Source organism: Arachis hypogaea, chromosome 9 (assembly GCF_003086295.3).
Source record: "Arachis hypogaea cultivar Tifrunner chromosome 9, arahy.Tifrunner.gnm2.J5K5, whole genome shotgun sequence".
Taxonomy (NCBI): Eukaryota; Viridiplantae; Streptophyta; class Magnoliopsida; order Fabales; family Fabaceae; genus Arachis; species Arachis hypogaea.
The window spans coordinates 8,224,294-8,246,948 of NC_092044.1; the positions used below are offsets into that span (position 1 = coordinate 8,224,294).

The 22,655-nt window shown below is 29.7% G+C and overlaps 4 protein-coding genes and 1 long non-coding RNA gene across 5 annotated transcripts; 1 reads left to right on the forward strand and 4 right to left on the reverse strand.

Annotated features, from left to right (window-relative positions):
- Positions 1-1,845: 1,845 nt before the first annotated feature.
- Positions 1,846-2,403, reverse strand: LOC140175044 (uncharacterized). The gene has a single exon (XM_072201944.1). It carries the CDS (start codon positions 2,401-2,403, stop codon positions 1,846-1,848), a length of 558 nt encoding a protein of 185 aa, XP_072058045.1.
- A 1,890-nt stretch (positions 2,404-4,293) lies between these two features.
- Positions 4,294-8,378, forward strand: LOC112710239 (uncharacterized). The gene is made up of 3 exons (XR_003156766.2): positions 4,294-4,717; positions 4,897-5,061; positions 8,226-8,378. It is a non-coding gene; the product is annotated as an uncharacterized lncRNA (long non-coding RNA).
- On the reverse strand, positions 7,490-8,482 carry LOC112710238 (uncharacterized). Its single transcript, XM_072201859.1, has 3 exons — positions 8,203-8,482; positions 8,020-8,100; positions 7,490-7,920 (listed from the first exon to the last, which is right to left on the reverse strand). Exons 1-3 carry the CDS (start codon positions 8,392-8,394, stop codon positions 7,753-7,755), a joined length of 441 nt encoding a protein of 146 aa, XP_072057960.1. The 5' UTR covers positions 8,395-8,482; the 3' UTR covers positions 7,490-7,752.
- Positions 8,467-9,433, reverse strand: LOC140175045 (uncharacterized). Its single transcript, XM_072201945.1, has 5 exons — positions 9,423-9,433; positions 9,240-9,364; positions 9,063-9,147; positions 8,846-8,993; positions 8,467-8,757 (listed from the first exon to the last, which is right to left on the reverse strand). Exons 1-5 carry the CDS (start codon positions 9,431-9,433, stop codon positions 8,467-8,469), a joined length of 660 nt encoding a protein of 219 aa, XP_072058046.1.
- LOC140174937 (uncharacterized) lies at positions 9,370-10,124 on the reverse strand. The gene is made up of 3 exons (XM_072201860.1): positions 9,998-10,124; positions 9,639-9,909; positions 9,370-9,558 (listed from the first exon to the last, which is right to left on the reverse strand). Exons 1-3 carry the CDS (start codon positions 10,067-10,069, stop codon positions 9,455-9,457), a joined length of 447 nt encoding a protein of 148 aa, XP_072057961.1. The 5' UTR covers positions 10,070-10,124; the 3' UTR covers positions 9,370-9,454.
- Positions 10,125-22,655: the final 12,531 nt, after the last annotated feature.

A 22,655-nucleotide genomic window follows, 5' to 3' on the forward strand; every position in this document is an offset into this window, starting at 1 on the left:
ACGTAGAAAAGATTTTTTTGGTATTATTTGTACTATATAAAATTTTTCATTACTTATTTAAATAAGTTTTTTAAAAAATAGTTCATCAATTTAGTCAACTTCTTTCTTTGATGCTTTTTTTCTTACTTAACAATTCATCTTTTTTTTAATCTACTTCTAGAATTTTATTTTTAAATTTTATTAAATAAATTAATTGGATATCATTATCTATAACTCCTAAATCCTAAATTTCAAAACAACTCAAACCTAAATTTCAAATTGTAAAAGGTCAACCCAACACTATAATCCTAAATCGTAAACCCTAAATCTAACCTTAAGATACTTTGTAAGAATCTATTTCTACATTTTAGACAATTTTTTCTATTTTCTTCTGTTACTAAAAAAGAATCAACATGATTTGTAATTTATAAAATTTTTAAATTTCTTATTTTAAATAAAATTTTGAAAAAAATGTTCAAAAATGTTCAAAATTTTATTTTTCTACAGAATTTATTTTAGGTCAAAATTCTTTATTTTACCTACTTCTATATTTTTATATTTTTTTGTCTAAAGATTAATTGATACTAAATATTCCTCTTTTTTTAATTGAGAAGTACAAAATTTCGAATACATTAATTTCTTAAATGAATTTAAAATAAGGACGAAGAAATAGTAATTTTAGCATTTTAAATTATGTACACATAAAGTTGTTAATGCCTCACATAATAACAACCGAGACATATCTAAAAATCTTTACAACATATAATATAAATATTTAGTGATAATGGTTAGTGATTCTTGTTACTTTCTTTAAAAATTCACCTCAATGGCATCAATTTCATAGGGTCTCTTATCTATGTTTGGCTTCAATTACCAAATAAACACAATCAGACTTCTGAAATAGTTCCTATGAATTAATCTGAATATATGATAAACCTTCTCTTATTAATAAATTCAAGTTCACAAAAAAATTGTTAATTAAATGATATCTTTTAGAAGATTGTGGAGTTAAAAAAAATAAAAATAACAGTAAAGGATAAGAATAATGTACATAACTATATCAAATAAATTAATCCTCTTAATAATAATCAGATAGTTATAATAAAGCAAGTCAACATGAAGCTGGAATTTAACTCTTAATAATAATCAGATAATTATAATAAAGCAAGTCAACATAAAGCTGGAATTTAAATTTGAAACATAAGAACCTACAGAACTTCTTAAAGCATAACACTATCTTGTACCAATAAAGTGGTACAATTCTTTCATCCTTCATGGCCTAAGCAAACCTTGAAGAACCTTAGTAACAGACTTAAACATCATATCTTGTACCCGTGTCCTGTATACAAAAGTTTCGCTACCTTTAGTATGCATATTGAGCTTAGAGATAGAAAATCCAGAAGATGCTGCAACATTATCATTATCATTGCTTCTGTCATCTTCATTAAACATTAGGAATTCAGCACCAACCTTTAGGCTAGGATTAGTAATAATACCAACATTACTTATCCCTGTTATACACTTCCAATGTAAAAAGCCACCATCTTCGATATCTACCTTCCAAAAGTTGACCCGATTTCCATCTGGTTTACTCTCATGAGATACAAAGCAAAGAATATCCTCATAAACAATAAGATATTGAAAGTCTTTAATTGCTTTTCTTGGAATCTTTATTTTCTTAAACTCGCAAAGATATATATCGAACATGACAACACAATTAGCAACAGAATATTGTGTACTTTCCACCCAATTAATCCAAAATGCCTTTGCTTGATAGAAAACACTGTGATATCCTAATCTATGTAGCCTTAAGTTCTTGCTTGTACCATTAATCCAAGAGCCTTGTGATGAGTTGAAGACATGATATTACAAAAACTTATCATTAAAATGCCGCTTTGAAACATAAACAACGAAATAATTATCAGTATTTTGAATATACCCAAATGCATAACCAAAAATAGCTTGACAGCATTGTTTAGAAGCAGGATCAGAAAGAAACCTGACACATTTCATCAAAGGATTCCACACAATCAACTCAGATAAAAAGCCACCGATAGTGTACCTTATACAAATATTGCCATAGTCTGAACCAATGACATTCCACCAACCAATATTAGATACGGTGAATGGTAGCTCGCATGACCTCACGGCACCGTCAATAGGATCAATGCTTGTTATATTCATTGTTGAATTTTCCCATGGTGGAAGCTCCATATGGATAAACAAACTTGTATATTTATCCATGTTCTTAAATGTAAGCTCTTTCATTAAACTGTAGGGTGAGAGCATTTCATTCCAGAACTTATTAAGAACCCTACACTGCATCAGAGTTTTCAGGTCGGCCTTGAAAAATATATCCATCATCAACTCGTTAGGCAACTTTTGATCCTGGAAAAAAGAATGATTGGGTGTGATATCACTCATTTTCACTAAATCACTGTAAATGGTATTTCAAGCTTCTAATGTGAGTTTGTTAACAACAATACTCGATATAAATATAGAATTCTAGTGTCTGAAATTAAAAAAATCCTACATGTGGTGAAGAGAATATGTTATTAAACTACACTCTACCTTAATGGATATGTAAATGTTGGAGGTCAAATGGTGGGAATGAAAAAGTATAATATAATATATTATTTTTTTATATTTTCTTTAGATTTTAGACATTAACAATCTATACTTTTTTTTATGGTGTAAGAATATTTGGTTTTTGTACAGGTTCAATTGTAAATTAATATGTTAATTAATCTAATAATTAGAATTGGAGTGTAAAAAGATCTATGACAATGTGTGTACATATTTATCTCCAATTAATTTTATTTTTATACCTAAAGAGTAATTATTTTACCCCCTCTATATTTTTAGATATTTTTTAGATATTAATAAAAAATAAAGTTATCTGTTATAAAATTTTAATTTGTTTTATAGATATTTTAAACACTGAAATTCAATTCAAATCTAGAATTTTATTAATTCATTTTAATTACTAAAATTTAATTTAATTCTAATTGAAATTTAAGTACACAAAAAATGCAATTCAATTCTATATAATAATAATAATAATAATAATAATAATAATAATAATAATTTATAAAATGTTGACTGTTCTCTTTTATTTTATTCTATTATTTTAATTCTGAATGAGTAGAGAAACATGGATGTGATAGATAAATCTCTCTTAGAATATAAAAAGATTATCTGCAACTTTTATCCATTCCCTATGCCCTTCTAATTTGTCTGACGCCTATAAAATTTTTTTTTACAGCTATCCTATTTTAGTGTTTCTTATCCCATACCATACCCTGTAAACCCTTTTTCACTCCACTTTTTATTTCAATTGTAGGGGCCTTAATGGATATGTAAATGCTGGAGGTCAAATGGTGGGAATGAAAAAGCATAATATATTGATTTTCTTGTATTTTCTTCAATTTTTAGTTTTCTCCACTTTTTTTTATTGGGTAAGAATGTTTTGTTTATTTACAGTTTTAACTATAAATTAATATGTTAATTAATTTAATAATTAAAATTCGAATGTCAAAGAATCTATGACAATGTATGTACAAATTTGTCTCTAAATAATTTTTCTTTTATACCTAAAGATTATTTATTTTATTCCCCCTCTACATTTTTTTAGGTTAAAATTTTTTTGGTCTAAAATTGATTAACTCATTTTAAAAACTAAAATTTAATTCAATTCTAGTTAACCTTTAATTCATCATAAAATTCAATTCACTTATATATAATATATAATTGATATAATATTAAGTATTCTCTTTTGTTTTTAAAATAGTATATTTGTTTTCTTTTTAGTCATTAGCCGTTATATTCTTCGGTTTTAAGAAGTATCTTCATTTTCTTATTTTCCCTTTCCTTCAACTTAATAAATATTAGTGGCTTTAAAATCTAAAATTTTCAGATGTATTTAAATTAATAAAATATGAAGTTGTCTGTTATACAATTTTAATTTATTTTATAGATACTTTAAATACTGAGATTCAATTCAATTCAAGAATTTTATTAATTCATTATAATAACTAAAATTTATTTTAATTCTAATTGAAATTTAAGTCATCTCAAAATACAATTCAACTCTATATAATAATAATAATAATAATAATAATAATAATAATAATAATAATAATAATAATAATAATAATAATAATAATTAATAAAATGTTGACTATTCTCTTTTATTTTGATTCTATTATTTTAATTTTGAATGAGTAGAGAAACATTGATGTGATAGATATATCTTTATTGGAATATAAAAAGATTATCTGCAACCCTCACCCATTATGCCCTTCCAATTTGCTTCACACCTATAAACCCCCTTTCCACTTAATGCAACTATTTGTGTTTCTTATCCCATACCCTATAAACCCCTTTTCACTCCACTTCTTATTTCAATTGTAGGGGTCTTTTGGAAACGGCAGGATGGTGTTCGCATTCTTCTTCTTGTCAGGTTTTGAATTTCATGTATCTCAACAACTCTTCCATGGATCCACAAAGGCTACAGTGGATATGATTTAACCCTATGATTTTGACCTATACTCTATAGTTGCCTGCTGCAGCGTTCTCTTTAGTTCTTAGCATGGCGGCCATGAATAGCTTCTCTCTCCGTTCTGATAATGAAAGGGGTGAAGATCTTCTATCAGAACATACAGTAGGATTTATATTGATTGATTTGATGATTGTTTGGGGTTAGTGATTACCGAGGGCAGCAGACTTCACTTTATAGGTACTCTATTTAGATTTATAGTAGGTAAAATATATTGCTAATTCTACCTACTTCTGTACTGTACCGTGTTTTGGTATGCTCAGTGATTTTTTTTTTGATGTGGAAGTGAACATGGATTGGAATAGATTGGAATAGCTATTGAGTGATTTCTACTTCTGCTCTATGTTTGCATGCTGCAGCTTCTCTCAGTTCTGAGCATGGCGGCGATGAATAGCTTCTCTCTCCGATCTGATGATGAAAGGGGTGAAGATCTTCTATCAGAACATGCAGTAGGATTTATATTGATTGATTTGATGATTGTTTGGGGTTAGTGAGTACCGAGGGCAGTAGGCTTCACTTCACAGGTACTCTATTTAGATTTGTAGTTGCTTCTGATATTGCTAATTCTACCTACAGCTGCATTGTATTTTGGTGTTCTGAGTGAGTTTTTTTTATTTTTTTTTATGTGGGAATGAATAATGGGTTGGAATGGCTATTGAGTGATATTTCTTTTTTTATCTTAAATTTTTTTTTGTCTAAAAAGTCTTTGATATTCAATAATCTTGCTTTTTCAAAAAAGTTATCTGCTTCTAAATAATATAGACATCCAATAATAAATCCTAAATCCAAAATCTTAAAATCTAAACCTAACCCTAACCCTAAACCCTAATTACTAAATCCTAAATTCTAAATCCATAAACCCCAAATACTAAAAGATAATTTCATGAATACATTGGCTTGGTAAATAAATCAAAATTCTTTAAAATCAATCATAATAGCATATTAAATCAAATATATATTTTGAATGATTTTATAAATAGTAATAACACTTCATCAATTAGTTATCAATAATTGAAACAACTACTTATGAATATGAATAAAAATCACATTAGGAAACACTTCTTGATATACTTATCAATAACTGCTACAATTACATGATTACAACACTTGATAAACCAACTAATAATATAAAAGAAATATTAATAATACTACTTCAACTAACAACACAGAACCCTCAGGGAATAAGCAACCCTTGGGATACAATTGTAGCAGACTTAAGACACATCTCATAGGGCCATGAACTATAGTAAATGGTATTCCTTTTGTGAGTAATCATATTGACTTTGGATACTGAGACCTCTACTGAAAGAGGTAAATTTGTCCTCTTTGAACTTTTAATCCTTTCGTGAACTCTGATTAGATCTTCACCAATAATAAAACTGGGGTTGCAATGAATTTTCCTTTGCCTATTCTCCATAAAGTTTATCCAAGGAACAATATTGAAGGTTTCAATGTCAACCTTAGATAAAATAGTGTGCCATCCCATACTGGATATTTCATAACCCATTAAACACAATTTGTCTTGAAAAACAGTGATAGATTGAAAATATAGCTTTCGATCCTGGTTTGGAGAATGACTTATCTTAATTTTTTGGATTTCGAACGTCACCACGTCAAAGATAACTATATCACTGGCAATATTGGATTGCCTTCCCACCCAGTTGATCCAAAAAGCCTTGCCTCTGTATACGGCAGAACTATCACCCAAATTCTTCAGCCTTTGATCCTTAATATAACCATGTCTCCATTCCCCATAAGCCGAGTCATATACATTGCAGTGAAGAAATCGATCTCTGATATGCCTCTTTGATACATGTACAATGAAATACTGATTAGTTCTAGGAGTGAAACCAAATGCATACCCGATCACAGCTTGACGGAGTAGTTTGTCAGCAGGGTCTTCCAAGCACCGAAGACTTTTGAGAAGGGGATTCCAAACCAACACCTCAGAATTAAAACCATTGATACTATATCTCAGGCATAGCATCCCATTTTCAGACCCAATAACACTCCACCACCCAGATTGATCAATCTCAATAGGCAGCTGACATGGTATGACGGCTCCATTGACACAATCAATCATACTTATGTTATCTGGCGAATAAACCCAAGCAGCTAAACCAACCTGAAGAAGCAGATTCAAGTGCTTACCCTTAGTTGCAAACGTGTTCTCTTTCATAAAACTATATTCAGATAATATCTCATTCCATACTTTACCTAGCGCCCTGCATCTCACTGCTGTTTTTGGCTCGCTTCTCCTAAAAATTTCAAGCAAGATATCATCCGGAAAAACTTGTTCCAAGTTCATTTCTGCTGAGGTAGCACTTTGGCCCATGTTGATGTGGGGAAAAGGGATGTAATATGAATACATATAATCTAATGATTATCCTTGTATAGGGTATTTATAGTTACTACTTTATAATCTAAAGGTTACTATTTCAAACTGTGTTTGGTTTCACAGACTCCAATGTAGCAAATTCCTTGTTATTTTAAATGTATACTGTCAAAACAATATACAATGCCTCATTGAAAATCTTTTTCTTATAGCATAAGCAAATATTGAATGAGCATAGGTTTACCTATGCTTGAAGGGATGATTTAACCCAACCTTTAATATATTTTTTATTCTCTTTTGTCAACAGTTTTTTGTATTTGAATAAATATAATATTAAAATCAGATATATTTGCAGACATTTATTATATATATATATATATATATTTAAAATCTATATATTTGGTTGCATGCCTTGACCATCCTCTAAAAATTATTATTAATTAAACCATGTTTAAGAATAGTGAAAGTTGATATACTATATTCTAAGAGTTCCTTTACTAATTTGTAATGATTTCTCTTATGTATAATTGTTATTGAATCTGTTCCTTCTAGATTATATTGTATATATATTGTACTATATAATATGATAATTGTAAGTTTGGGATATAGATAGATAATTTATAATCAACAACTATATTGATATGGGTTACTCCATGCAGGAAAGATTAAGTCATTAGCATCAATACAAATTAGAAAACGAAATTCTAAAAGCACACTTTCTAGAGACATAAACATCATTACAAAGTCTAGAGATATACTCTCCAAGTCTTTGACTTCTTAGTACTTGACAACATCCCTATGGATATACTCTCCAAGTCTTTCACAATTACTCCTATAATTCCTGTATTAGTCTTTTTAGCTCTCTAATTTAGTACACAGTCTAGAGAGTCTTTTCTTTCTTAATACTCAACCTTGGCTTCTTAGTACTTGACAACTGCCCTACGGGTATACTTTCCAAGTCTTTCGCAACTACTCCTATAATTCCTGCATCAATCCTTTTAGCTCTTCCCTTGCTGCTGGTAACTGTCTTAGACTCATTGACAGATTCCTGATTATCAAAACAAATTAAATAGTTAATAATCCTTAACACTCTAATCATACTTTTTTAATCATTGAAAATTCCTTTTCTATACACTAAAAAACTTACTTGTCCACCTTGGACAGATTCATCATCACCAAGATAAACAACATCAGTAGTACAATCCAAGCTAGTAACATTATCCAACCCCTGCAATATCCAATAGACTGGTTCTGTATGATTTTTTAAGAGAAATAGTATGTAAAACTATATAAATTTATTCTAAGGGTTGATATTTTCAAATTTCCTTACCTTCGTAGATTGTTCATTTACAGACTGGCTGTATTTATGGATAAGGTGCTCATCAAGGCAAGCTTTTGTGACATTATAGACATTTTCATTACCACTCAAATTACTACTTTTCACATTAATCCTTAATAGCAACTTCATGTCCAAGGCCGTCTTCAACACCTCCGGGTAAGAATCATCAGAATCATCCTTCATTATGAATTCTTAAAATAATCAATAGGATGTTAATGCTATTTTTGAACTAATGATAAACAAATTGCAATATGTTCATTGTACCTGACTGTAGGTTTCTCTGACTTTGGTTGCACTCAACTCTACAATTTGGCTTGCTTCGGTATCCCACAACACTACACACATACTTCCAGTTGCATCGGAAACATAAGCTTGAAGCTTATACCGCAAGTCTACCTGAACGGCCTTCTTGCGGCAATGGTCACATTCAAATCTCTCCTCTATCTTTTTGCATTTTTTATGACAATACTTGCAAGCTATGAAGAACCAATCATTCCTCCCGACATCAAAGTCAACAATCGTACATAGTATCCATTTAAACCCAACCTAAACAAAAAAAATTGCTGTTCTTAAAATGATAAATAATGGTGTATAGCCAGATTCAAAAGGATATATGATTCTTTTATATGCTCACATCACTTGCATTCAACACACTGTCTATTGTTTCAACTTTGCAGATCCCTTTTCTGAGCTCATCAATAGCAGATCGATATGAACTGGATGACATATGACTTATCCTCTGGGATGAAAAACAACTATCACCTTGAGTGCTGTCCACCAAACTATATAACAGAAGATTGAGTAAATTTACATGATATTTTATTACTACAAACTTATTAACAGATATATACCTCTTTTTAAATAGTTCGGCCTCTTTAATATTGGGATTTATGTGGATGTTAGATGTGTCAAAACTACTCTGAATACTAATCTTCCCTGAAGATCAACAAAAAACAATAAATATCTGCATTATTCTAAAAAGCATCTTTATTTAACATTTTAAATCATTTATGTATTTAGATTCATACCATTCCATTCCTTTGCTCTAAATAGTTGGAATGCAACTATGAGAGGTTCAGTCTTATCACCATCTAAATAGGGTTGGATCAAATCTACAAGTGAACCAAATAGGGTACAACTGATAGAATTCTTCCTGATATATTGTAAGTTGTTAGCATGTTTGATAACAATTAAATGAGTTGTACATCAACCTGATTGTCATAAGGCTTTAAATACACAACACTTACTCAAGGTCCTCCACTAACAGCCCTAACCGCTTGCTTTCCTGCCCTTGCTTGGTAACCAAATCCTTTGGGTCCTCCTTCCCTATAACCTCTGCTAGCACATCTATAATGCAAAAAGATGCTTTATGTTAATGGATAAATCATAAAAAAAAACATTAAACAGAGTCTGGATTAAACCATTACCAAAAAGAAAATTCTGATCAAGCCTTTCTTCTTGCAGGATAGACGCAATACTCCTAAATGTAAATGGCTGAAACGTAAAGAGCGGTTGAGGGATATGAACAACCATGCTTCTTTGTAATAAGGTGATCCTATACTGAAGCGAGCTGCACTTCATCCACATATTGTTCTTTTGGACTATAAAAGAAGAAATACTATATAGCTGCCCCTCCGACAGAATGGGCCGGAACAGTCGCACCACTGATTTTGGAATCGTGCAGTGTATCCTGCTGCCCTGGTAACAATAAAATGACAATAATGTTATATGATAGTTTGAACAAATTCCGGATAATAATTTAGAAGTTAATATGGTTTAAACAAACCTTCAAGTCGTGCAATGCAATCTCTAAAGCACCAGCTTCACTACTATTTGGGCGTGGAGGACCATACCACATCCTTACAACATAAACCTTAATGATCCAATCTGCTCTTTTTGTGGAGATTTCTTCAAGAAAGTCACACCTTTCACCCATGTTAGATTATATATTTCTACTCAAGATATATCTGATATGTACTTATATAAACAACAAAGAGGAGTATGTATATATATAAGTGAAACCAAATTACAGGAAGTTTCATGGCGGGTGCATTCGAAATTCAAACTACAATTACATAAAATTTTATTTGAAATTCCCCCATAATTTCCCTCCAAAAAGGAATATGTAAAAAAAATAATAGGTTTATAAATTAGGTGTGATAACCATCATGAAAAGTTATTAATATCATTAACATACATACATGCATGACATGAACAGTAATAAGGAACTTAAAATTTTGACACTTGGATAGCCTCAATGATCAAACTACTCAAGATTTCTATTTTAATAGATGCAAAGTTTGATAAGTGAAAAATATATCTAAATCAATTAAAATGTAATTCGGTTAGTTTGAATTGATTTAGCATTTTTAAATTCTTACCCGAACCAATTGAACTCAACTAAAATGGTATTAGTTTGATTCCACTAATTGGATACTTAATTAAAATAAATAAATAAATAAATAAAATTTATAAAAACTGACGAACTGAATATTCTTAGAAAAGAAAAATAATTAAAACAACGTATTATCTTTACATATAACACTATAACAAATTAATATTATAATATATTTATCTTACAAATTAATATCAAAGATTAACATTACAAATTACATTTTTAATTATATATATTAATTAGATATTCAAATAAGATCGATTTTCAGTTTTTCACAAGACCGAATCTGATAACTATTCTAAATAAAAACAGGTTTGATAAGTTTTTTTTTTATCTTATTATATTCGAATATCCGTGGATCACTAAAGCCATTTTAATTGAATTGGTTCGATTGTGGTCAAATAATAATTAGGTTACTCAGATTCGATTACATTCTTAATTAGAGTAAACTATCATTTGTACCCACAAAAAGTTAAAAATGTTGATATATTTATCCATTTTAAAAGAAAATTACCATTTGTATTCATAAAAAATGATTTTTACAAGTAAAATTATCTAAATTCTAAAAAATTACTTAAAATCTCTAAATTATCTTTATCTTCACCACCACACCACCTCCTTCACCCAATCACCTTTCTAACCCTAATCCTCTTCACCCAGCTGCTAACAATCCTAGAATCATATAGCCTTTTTCTCCTCTTTTCACCGCCGACCACCATCACCTACCGAGACTACCTTCTCCTTATCACCGAACCAGTGCCCCTGACGAGCCACCGCGCCAGCCGCCACCACTGCGGTCCCCTTTACGAACCAAAATCGCGGTGAGCTTTCTCTCTCTTTCCGTCTCTTTCACCATTTTTCTTTTCTCCCATAAAAAGTGAATCCAAATACATGAGGCTTCTGTGTTTGATTGTGCAGATTTGATCTTATCTTCTCACTCTCTTCACACTTTGGATCTGTGTTCTTTTTCGTCCTATTTCTATTAGCTTTCTCCATGACACCCTTTTTAATATTTTGTTCCCTTAAACAGCTTCAGATTCAGCTGAAACCAAGATCCAATTTTGACTCTCACCCATCGTCATCCATTTCAAATCCCTCTCTAGGTTGATTTTGATTCCTCCAAAGGTGAAGGTTATGGTGATGAAGGAGTGACAATGAGGTGGTTTGTGGCAGAGAAATGGAGATTTTGCCGGAGAGGAGTCGGGCTATGGTGGCCCACCCACTTGTTGCCGAACCGAGCGTGACGATCCACCTGTGGGTGAAGGCCTGATGCTCCACCTGTGGGAGAGCTGGTTGCACCATCGGAGCCTGCAAAAATGGGTTGGTTCATGAACATGTAATGAAGAACAAAGTAAAGAGGTAGATATAACAATGGCAGGGATCAGGCAATGACCGTGGTGGTTCTACGACGCGGAAAGAGGTGAAGAGGGTTGGCTATAGCGGAGATAAGATAGCGTGAAGAGAAGGGTCTCTAACGCAGTAGGCTCTGGTTCGAAGTCGATGGTGATGGTGGCGAGGAGAAGCTGGCGCTCTGGTTCGAGATCAATGGTGATGGTGGCGAGGAGAAGCGACGAGCTCATAAAATGAAAGGAGAGAGAGAATATGGGTTAGTGGTGGTGGTGACAGTGGTGGAAAAAAGATGAGAACATTGAGAGAGAGGGGAGAGGGGGGAGGGGAGAAGATGACAGTGGTAGTGGTAGAGAGAAGGGTAGTTTAGAAATTTTAATTAATTTTTTAGAGTATGGATAATTTTGCTTGTAAAAATCATTTTTTATGGGTACAAATGATAATTTTTTTTATGGGTAAATATGTCAGCATTTTCAACTTTCGTGAATACAAATAGTAGTTTACTCTTCTTAATTATTTTTGTCAAACTAATATTAAGGACGTTCATGGACAGGATAAAATCGAATTTGACGAGGTTCAAACTCTATTTTAAACTATGAACAAATTTATCTTTTTGAAACTACACCTGATCTTAAACTTAACAAAATTTCTATATTTTGAGCAATTTTTTCACTAAATCTGCACTGATATATTTCGAGTTTGAGCTAAAAAAATGAAAGAAAAAAGTTATCGTTATTTATCAGCACCAAAAGCAACATATATACTTAGATACATATTTAACCATTAAATATAACATATATTTAAACAATACATCTAAACAATATTATTAGACAAAAAAATCACTATATCACCACAATAGATGTGATAAAAAATAAAATAAAGTATCATTTTTGTTCTCTACGTTTTGGATAAATTTTAAACTTGTCCCTAACGTTTCAATCGTCCTATTTAAGTTCCTAATGTTTTAAAATGGACTCAATGTTGTATTGCCGTTAGGGATCCGTTAAGAGAATTGGCGGTGGAACAAAATTAAAACGATTTTGAAACATTAGGAATTTAAATAAGACGAAAATATTGGGGACAAAAACAATACATAGAAATAAATTTTAATTTTATCATTTAATAATATCAATTTTTACTGTACATAATATTCAATTTTTTTTAATCATATCTAAGTAAATAACAGTTAATCACATTACTTTCATTCTAAATAAATTAATTTTTTTATAATTTTACTCTTAGAGTAATATAATTTTTTTATAAATAAATAAATTTTACACTTTCATTCTAAATAATGTAATTTTACTTTTATTACTTAATTACATTACTTATAATTTTTTTCTATAATTTTACACTTTCATTCTAAATAAATTAATATTTTTATAATTTTACACTTAAAGTAATATAATTTTTTTATAAATAAATAACTTTTACACTTTCATTCTAAATAATATAATTTTACTTTCATTACTTAATCACATTACTTATATTTTTTAATAATTTTACACTTTTATTCTAAATAAATTATTTTTTTTATAATTTTACGCTTAAAGCAATGTATTTTTTTATAAATAAATAAATTTTATATTTTCATTCTAAATATTATAATTTTACTTTCATTACTTAATCACATTACTTATATTTTTTTTATTTTACACTTCCATTCTAAATAAATTACTTTTTTTTATAATTTTACATTTAAAGTAATGTATTTTTTTTATAAATAAATAACTTTTACTCTTTTATTTTAAATAATGTAATTTTATTTTCATTAGTTAATCACATTGCTTATATTTTTTTATAATTTTACATTTTCATTCTAAATAAATTAATTTTTTTATTATTTTACACTTAAAGTAATGTAATTTTTTTTATAAATAAATAAATTTTATACGTTTATTCTAAATAATATAATTTTACTTTCATTATTTATAATTTTTTTTATAATTTTACACTTTCATTCTAATCATATTACATTATTTATTTAGAATGATAGTGTAAAATTTATTTATTTATAAAAAAATTACATTACTTTAAGTGTAAAATTATAAAAAAATAAATTTATTTAGAATGAAAGTAACATGATTAAAAAATAATTGAATACTATGTACAGTACAAAATTGATATTATTGAAAGATAAAATTAAAATTTATTTCTCTGTATCGTTTTGTTCCCAACGTTTTCGTGCTATTTAAATCCCTAACATTTTAAAATCGTCTTAATTTTGTCTCGCCGCCAATTCTATTAACAGATCCCTAACGACAGGACAACATTTAGTCAATTTTGAAACGTTAAGAAATTAAATAGGACTATTGAAATGTTAGGGACAATTTTGGAACTTATCCCAAACATTACGGACAAAAACGATACTTTACTCTAAAAAAAGAGAGCGATCTCCAGAAATAAATTTGGAATGATTAGAGTTTCAAGAATAACAACATAACAGAAGCGACTGGGATGCAAAGCAAAGTAAAGGCGCGATGAAGCTATGCAAAATTGGCGGCAGTGAGGTAGTGGTGAGGTGAAGCAGAAAAGCAGCATGGCTGAGTTTTGTACTTCGCACAAAAAATAGAACAAAATAGTACAAGAAGAAGTCTTCAATCTGTATAACACAGAGAAGAAGAAGTTGAACAAAGCAGCGCCACACACAAAAAAAGATGAGTATATACTCATTTTGGTCCTCAAAGAATTTCGGACCAGACACTTTAGTCCCCAACTAAAATTAATTACTCGATTGGTCCGTAACAATTAATTCCGTCAGTCACTTAGGTCCTTGGCTCTATCAACTCTACCGGAAGACAAAATGGTCCCTGACAACTCTAACAGGGGACAAAATGATCCCTGACAACTCTAACAAGGGACAAAATAATATCTGACCCCTTTATTCGAAAACGACACTGTTCTTCCCCAATTTTTATCATATCTCGCATAACCCTAACATTTGTACTCTCCTTCTTCACCTTCACTGTCTTATTTTTCATCTTTTTCTTCCTCCTCTTTAACTCCAAGATTAAGCCATGGTGTAATTGCCACACGTGTCACACATACCTTAACATGTCATGGACCACACACTTCCTAAATCTCTGTGATTGGTACATCCACCTCCTCTGCACTTCACCCATCAGAATTATCCACTTCTACGTCCTCGATAACATCACCTCCAACCCCGACAACGTTCACGACATCCTCAAGACCAAGTTCCACAACTACCCTAAGGGTATGCCTTTCTCCACTTTCCGGCAAGCAATATAGATTGTTGGTTATTATGACATCATGAGAAGATTATCCTTCAACATCATATGAAAATTCTCATTTGAAATAGACACTGAGTGCTTCATTCCTTCTTTCCCGGAGTCCAAGTTGGCAGATAGCTTCGATCTCGCATCCAAGCTATCAGTACAATGAGCAATGTCGCAGTTGCCGCTCATATGAAAACTGAAACAATTACTGAACATTGGTTCGGAGAAGAAGATGAAGGAAGTGATCAGAGTGGTGGACAATGGGTCATGGAGATGATAGGACAGAGGTGGAGGGAGATGGCAACGATGACGACAGATCTTGACAAATCAGACTTGCTGTCTAGATTCATGGGATCCATCGAAGACGACAACTAATTGAGAGACATAGTCATTAGTTTCCTAAGTATGAATTAGTTGAGAGCAAGTTGATGATTTTTTTTCTTGTGAACATTGAAGTTGTAGAGTGTGCATTATGTAGCTTGAAGTTACAGTGTTAGACTGTTAGTGTTATGCGAGATATGATGAAAATTGAAAGAGAATAGTGTCGTTTTTGAACAGAGGAGATCAGAGACTATTTTGTCTCCTGTTAGAGTTAACGGAGTAAAGGACCTAAGTGACTGACAGAATTAATTATTAGAAACTAATCGAGTAATTAATTTTAGTTGGGGACTAAAATGTCTTGTTTAAAATTCTTTGACCAAAATGAGTATATAATAAAAAAAGAAGAGTATATACCCATTTTGGCCCTCAAAGAATTTCAGATTGGACACTTTAGTACTTAACTAAAATTAATTACTCGATTGGTTCCTAATAATTAATTCCGTCAGTCACTTAGGTCCTTTACTCCGTTAACTTTAACGGAGGACAAAATAGTCCAGGACAACTCTAACAGGGGACAAAATGGTCCCTGATCTCCTCTGTTCGAAAATGACATTATTTTCTCCCAATTTTTATCATATCTCGCATAACACTAGCAGTCTAATACTGTAACTTCAAACTACACCATGAACACTCTATAAATTTAATGTTCACAAGAAAAAAAATCCTGAACTTGTTCTCAACCAATTCATACTCGAAAAACTAATGCCTATATCTCTCAACTAGTTATCGTCTTCGACGGATCCCATGAATCTAGACAGCAAGTCTGATTTGTTAAGACCTGTCATCGTCGTTGTCATCTCCCTCCTCCTCTGCCCTATCATCTCCATGACCACATTGTCCACCACTCCGATCGCTTCCTTCAGCTTCTTCTCCAAACCAATATTCAGTAATCGCTTCAGTTTCCATATGAGTGGCAATGGCGACATTGCTCGTTGTACTGATAGCTTGGATGCGAGGTCGAAGCTGTCTGCCAACTTGAACTCTGGAAAAGAAGGAATGAAGCACTCGATATCTATTTTAAATGAGAATTTGCATATGATGTCGAAGGAGAATCTTCTCATGATGTCCTAATGTCCAACAATTTATATTGTTTGTCGGAGAGTGGAGAAAGGCGTGCCCTTGGAGTAGCTGTGGAACTTAGTCTTGAGGATGTCGTGGACGTGTCGGGGTTGGAGGTGATGTTGTCGAAGACGTGGAAGTGGATGCTTTTGGTGGGTGAAGTGCAGAGGAGGTGGATGTACCAGTCACAAGGATTTAGGATGTGTGTGGTCCATGACATGTTGAGGTAGGTGTGACAATTATACCATGGCTTAATCTTGGAGCTAAAGAGGATGAAGGAAAAGATGGAAAAGAAGACTGCGAAGGTGAAGAAGGAGAGTATGAATGTTAGGGTTATGCGAGATATGATAAAAATTGGGGAAGAACAGTATCGTTTTCGAATAAAAGAGTCAGGAATTATTTTGTCCATTGTTAGAATTGTCAGGGACCATTTTGTCCCCTGTTAGAGTTGTCAGAGACTATTTTGTCCTCCGTTAGAGTTAACGGACTAAAGGACCTAAGTGACTGACGGAATTAATTGTTAGGGACCAATTGAGTAATTAATTTTAGTTAGGGACTAAAATGTCCGGTCTAAAATTCTTTGAGGATCAAAATGGGTATATACTCAAAAAAAGAATGAGTGAGGCTCGTGATTTTGAGTATGTGAGTCAGGATTGAGTGTGATGGAAATAAGATTGAAATTGAAAGAGGGCTAAGAATGAAAGGCATACTCTAATTGGGCACAGGATTCGGTGGTCTAGGAACTTTTGGACCACTTAGTGGTCCAAGTAAAAAAACATGTTTTTAGAGTTTTTTTATCAATTGCTACGTAGTTCTTGAACTAATTTTAATTACAAATCAATCCTATATATTTTATTTAATTATAAAAATAGTTTTTTATTTTATAAATTATTATTTTATCAATTATCAATTATATTTATTAACAATCAAATACAAAAATAACGACCAATTATATCCTCCATTCATCCTAATAATTCCAATTGATTAAAAAAATTAACTTTGATCTCATTACGTTCGTCCATGGCTTCCAAATTATGTTTCCTTGAAATTCAATCGATTGATTTTTCAAAACAATCGATTGAATGATAACTCAATCGATTGGTTTACACTATATCACAAAACAATCGATTGAAAATTGTAAGGTAGAATGGTAAAAAGCTTATAACAATCGATTGTTTATACTTTCCAATCAAATGAATGCCTCAAAACAATCGATTGTTGTTGTTACTCAATCGATTGAATTCACGAAAACAACATGGATTTGCCAAATACAATCGATTGGAAAGTGATGACATTGAAGTTTTAGCCAAATTCAATCGATTGGTAATGTAATCCAATCGATTGGAAGGTAATGAAGTTGAATGTTTTGCCAATTTCAATCGATTGGTAATGGTACATAAAATTTATAAACCGTCAATGATATTTTCTTTTAAATTAATTTATAAATTTTTTTATATTTGTGTCTTATGAAAAGTAAAAAAAAAAATATAGTAGAGTAAAACTTAGCTGATCAATATTAAAAAAAAATTAGCCTAATTATGTACATAAAATCCTAAAAAATACAGTTCTATCTTTTTTAATTAAGTTAGCTTTAAAATACCAATAATGCTTTTCATGTGCTGCTTTTAATCTAAAATCCTAAAAAAAAATTGATTTAAAATATTATAAGGTTATTATATTGGCACAACACTTTATTTTTGTACGATAAATATAAGTACATTTTTATATAAAGTATTTAAGAATATATAAATGTACTCCTATTATAAAAAAAATATTTAAAAAGTCACTAAATTTTTATATGTTATTAAAATTTAATAAATACAAGTACATTTTTATATGTTATTTTTAATTCAATGTACTAATAGGAGTTAAAATTAATTTATATTTAATAATTTTATACTAAAATTAATTTACTATAATTTTGTTTTATATTTCTTTTAGTATTTTTTTATATTATATAGTATTTTTTCTAGTATCTTATTGTACAATGTGTAATTCGAATTACCATTTGATTCGAAATGTGAGTAATTCGAATCAATTTGATTTGAACTTCCTCCTACTCACGTGTTCCTACTAATTCGAATTGATACAATTCGAATTATGCTTTTATAATTCGTTCTAAGTTGATTCGAATTACTTGTATGCAATGGTTGAGAATAATTGGAGCTGTATTGATTCGAATTATTAAGGAATGTAATTCGAATAAAGTTGTTTCGAATTACATTAAAGTGTGCTTTGGTGAATTCTTGTGTCAGATTCTTGTTTGGCTTATATGCGTAATAAACTTCTCTCGCTTAAATACGTTTTTTACCCTCAGTTTATATTAACTCTAAATATATTAAAAGAATTTACTCAATATATTCTAACATTTAACTAATTGCAAACACTTATCCCAAAACATATTTACAAAAATTAGAGCACTGGTTACTAATATTTTAACGAAACTAAATTTGTGCATAACACAAATAAATAAATTAAGCATACTTACTACTTGATACGCTGCTACCTTATCAATATCATATACTTTTTGTATTTTTTACTCTGCCTTACTTGAATAAAAGCAAAAGGTACTATTGATCGGCAAAATTAATTTTATAAATTACCAATTTATAAATTAATTTTATGTACCATTACCAATCGATTGAAATTGGCAAAACATTCAACTTCATCACCTTCCAATCGATTGGATTATATTACCAATCGATTGAATTTGGCTAAAACTTCAATGTCATCACTTTCCAATCGATTGTATTTGGCAAATCCATGTTGTTTTCGTGAATTCAATCGATTGTTTTGAGGCATTCATTCGATTGGAAAGTATAAATAATCGATTGGTATAAGCTTTTTACCATTCTACCTTACAACTTTTAATCGATTGTTTTGTGATATAGTGTAAAACAATCGATTGAGTTATCATTCAATCGATTGTTTTGAAAAACCAATCGATTGAATTTCAAGGAAACACGATTTGGAAGTCATGGACGAACGTAACGAGATCAAAGTTAATTTTTTAATCAATTGGAATTATTAGAATGAATGGAGGATATAATTGGTTGTTATTTTGTATTTGATTGTTAGTAAATATAATAGATAATTGATAAAATAATAATTTATAAAATAAAAAACTATTTTTATAATTAAATAAAATATATGAAGTTGATTTGTAATTAAAATTAGTTCAAATACTACGTAGCAATTGATAAAAAACTCTAAAAATATGTTTTCTACTTAGACCACTAAATGATCCAAAGGTTCCTGAACCACCGAATCCTGTGCCCTCTAATTGAAACTTGAGAAAAAAATAAGTCCACTGTGTTGGTTATTTTTTGTTTAGGTACTATTTTACCGAGTTAGGTTGGGGTACCCAAACTTTGACCCAAGAACGAATTTACTTACAAGATGCATCGCCCCCATTAAATTTTTATAAATAAATAATAAATATATACATAAGTATAAAATGCCCTCCTTAAAATAATAGGTTTGTCTCCATATTTATTTTTTTTAAATATACGTGAGAAAAATCCAAGTTATTAAATAACAACATAATGATAAAAATTATCGAATTATATAAATTTAATCTATTTATATTAGAAAAATAAATATGTTTGCTTAAATAATAATAATAACAATAATTTAATTAATTATTTATCCAAAATCAAATTTAGTTTCTCAAATAAAAATGAGACGGTTAGTATTTAATAATTTCTTAATTTAATTGAGATAATATATATTATATATCATTTATTTATTTTTACTATTTATTTAATTTAGTTTTGGTATTATGTATAATAATTATTTTCATCAAAATTTTTTTACCATGAATATTATAGAGTGTCAAGTGTCAACTGTGCAATTAAATAGCAAAAAATATTTAAATAATTACTTGATAGAAAAAAAGACATTATTTATATTTATATATAAAAAAATGTGATTGTTTGAGTTTAATTTTTAGTTTTTCGTAATTATTTTTGTGTTTCTTTTTTGAATTTTATATATTTTTTATAGATTTTTTAATTATTAAGCTATAATTTTTCTGTATCGTATAAAAAATAATCAATAAAATGTGACTTGATGGATATAGAGAATATTTGAAAAAAAAAACTTTTAAATTAATATACTTTCTGATGTGTTAATTAAATTATTTAAATTTTGATTAATATATTTTGAATTTTCAATATCTAAATATATTTATGTTAAATTTTTATATATTATTTTTGTCCCCATTACTAAAATTTTTTGGATCTGTCACTACTTTGATCCGTATTTAGTTGAGTAGTTTTTTCCGGGTGATATTTTTCTTTCCTGGATATAAATTTACTAAAAAAATTTGGATATTGACTGAGTGTATATATTCCTAACTAGTACTATATTTTTTATTTTTTTAGTATTTTTATTTTTTATAGTTATTTTTGTTGACAATTAAATCACTTAAAAATAATTTTCTCCCTTTTAATTATAATCACTAAACACACTAAAAAAGATAAATGCGCGAACACCCAAGAAAAATGTCCATTTGCTTATTTAGATATTTTTTGACAAATATGTTAAAATGTTGGTTAAAAAAATAAACAAAACATCTTTATTACATTAAATTTAATTTGTGAGTAAATTTTTCAACCAATCTAATTATATATCGAATCTTTCTAGTCTGATATAGTAATATTTAAATTTTTTTCAACCATCATGGATATGGTATTATTGACTTCAACAATGGTGCAATTAAAAATTAGAAGCTAAATAACATTTACGAGTAACTAGTATAAAATCCGGGCTTTGCCCCGACCAAATATTATTTCAATACAAAAAATGTAAAAAATAAGATCATTACAGTTTAGTTACTTTTTTTTTAAATTTTGTATGGATTGCTTCTTGGTAACAATGGCCAAAAGAACAAACATGTTTTGAATGAGTGCAAAAAAAAATAAAGAAAATAAAAGTGTGCATGATAGAAAAAGCATGCATATCCATATAAATAGAAATGAACACTTCACATCTCTTTTTATCCAAAGAGCATAATTTATTAGCATTGACATAAAATACTTAAAGCTGCTATTATCCATCCTACTAAGCTATCCAAATCAACATCTCAAAAAGAAAAAAAAGGAAAGTTTTTAAAAACACAAATAAAAAAAAAAGAATATACATGGTCCAAAAGCATATTAAAGCACATGCATTTCAGAAACAGCATCATAATATAGTGCATTCACGATGCTTACCTCTGGTTTCCTTCATTGGTTTATAATGTGCTATGATAAGTAAACTCCATTGAGGCTATTAGTTTTCATTTGCATATTCTATTGTACCAAGTGAAATAGAACCACCTTCGACACTAATACAGAATACCAAATCACATCAATCATTCATTTCACATCCATTTTCTCATTCTTTATGCTAAAAAACAACAAAATACTTTTGTAGTACCTTTTTTATTAAAAAAAAAGTCTAGAAGATCAGCAACTTTTGTATTTTTTGGTCAGCACTTAACCATCAAAACAAAAGTGATAGATCTCCCACCATTAGATATCATTAGATATAATCTCATACCATTAAAAATATTATTGATGGCCAATTGATGAACAAAACACCAAAATTGTTAGCCCCTAACATTCCTCTTTATTAAATTAACAATTTAAATTAATCGTTCAAAGGCATAAGACTACAGGATTTGGCACATTAAGCAACTACAAAACATGACAATAGATCAAATTACAATAAGATAAGAATTTTATGATAAAAGATAAGCACAACTTATTTGCAAAAGTTACTTGATATACTGAATGAATGATCAAATATATAAATCTAAGCTCAACAAATCTCCAATATATGTAACAAAAACCATAAACTAATGGAAACACTTAAGGACTTGAAGCTAAAATGTAACAAAGCAGTTAAGGACCGAAAGGAGCTCTAACAACAGAGCAATAAAAGATCTGGAAGCTAGTCATTCAATCTTCTTATACCAGATTAATAAATTTCTTAAACTGCAACTTGAGCTGCTGCAAGCCTTTCAATTGAAACTTTGT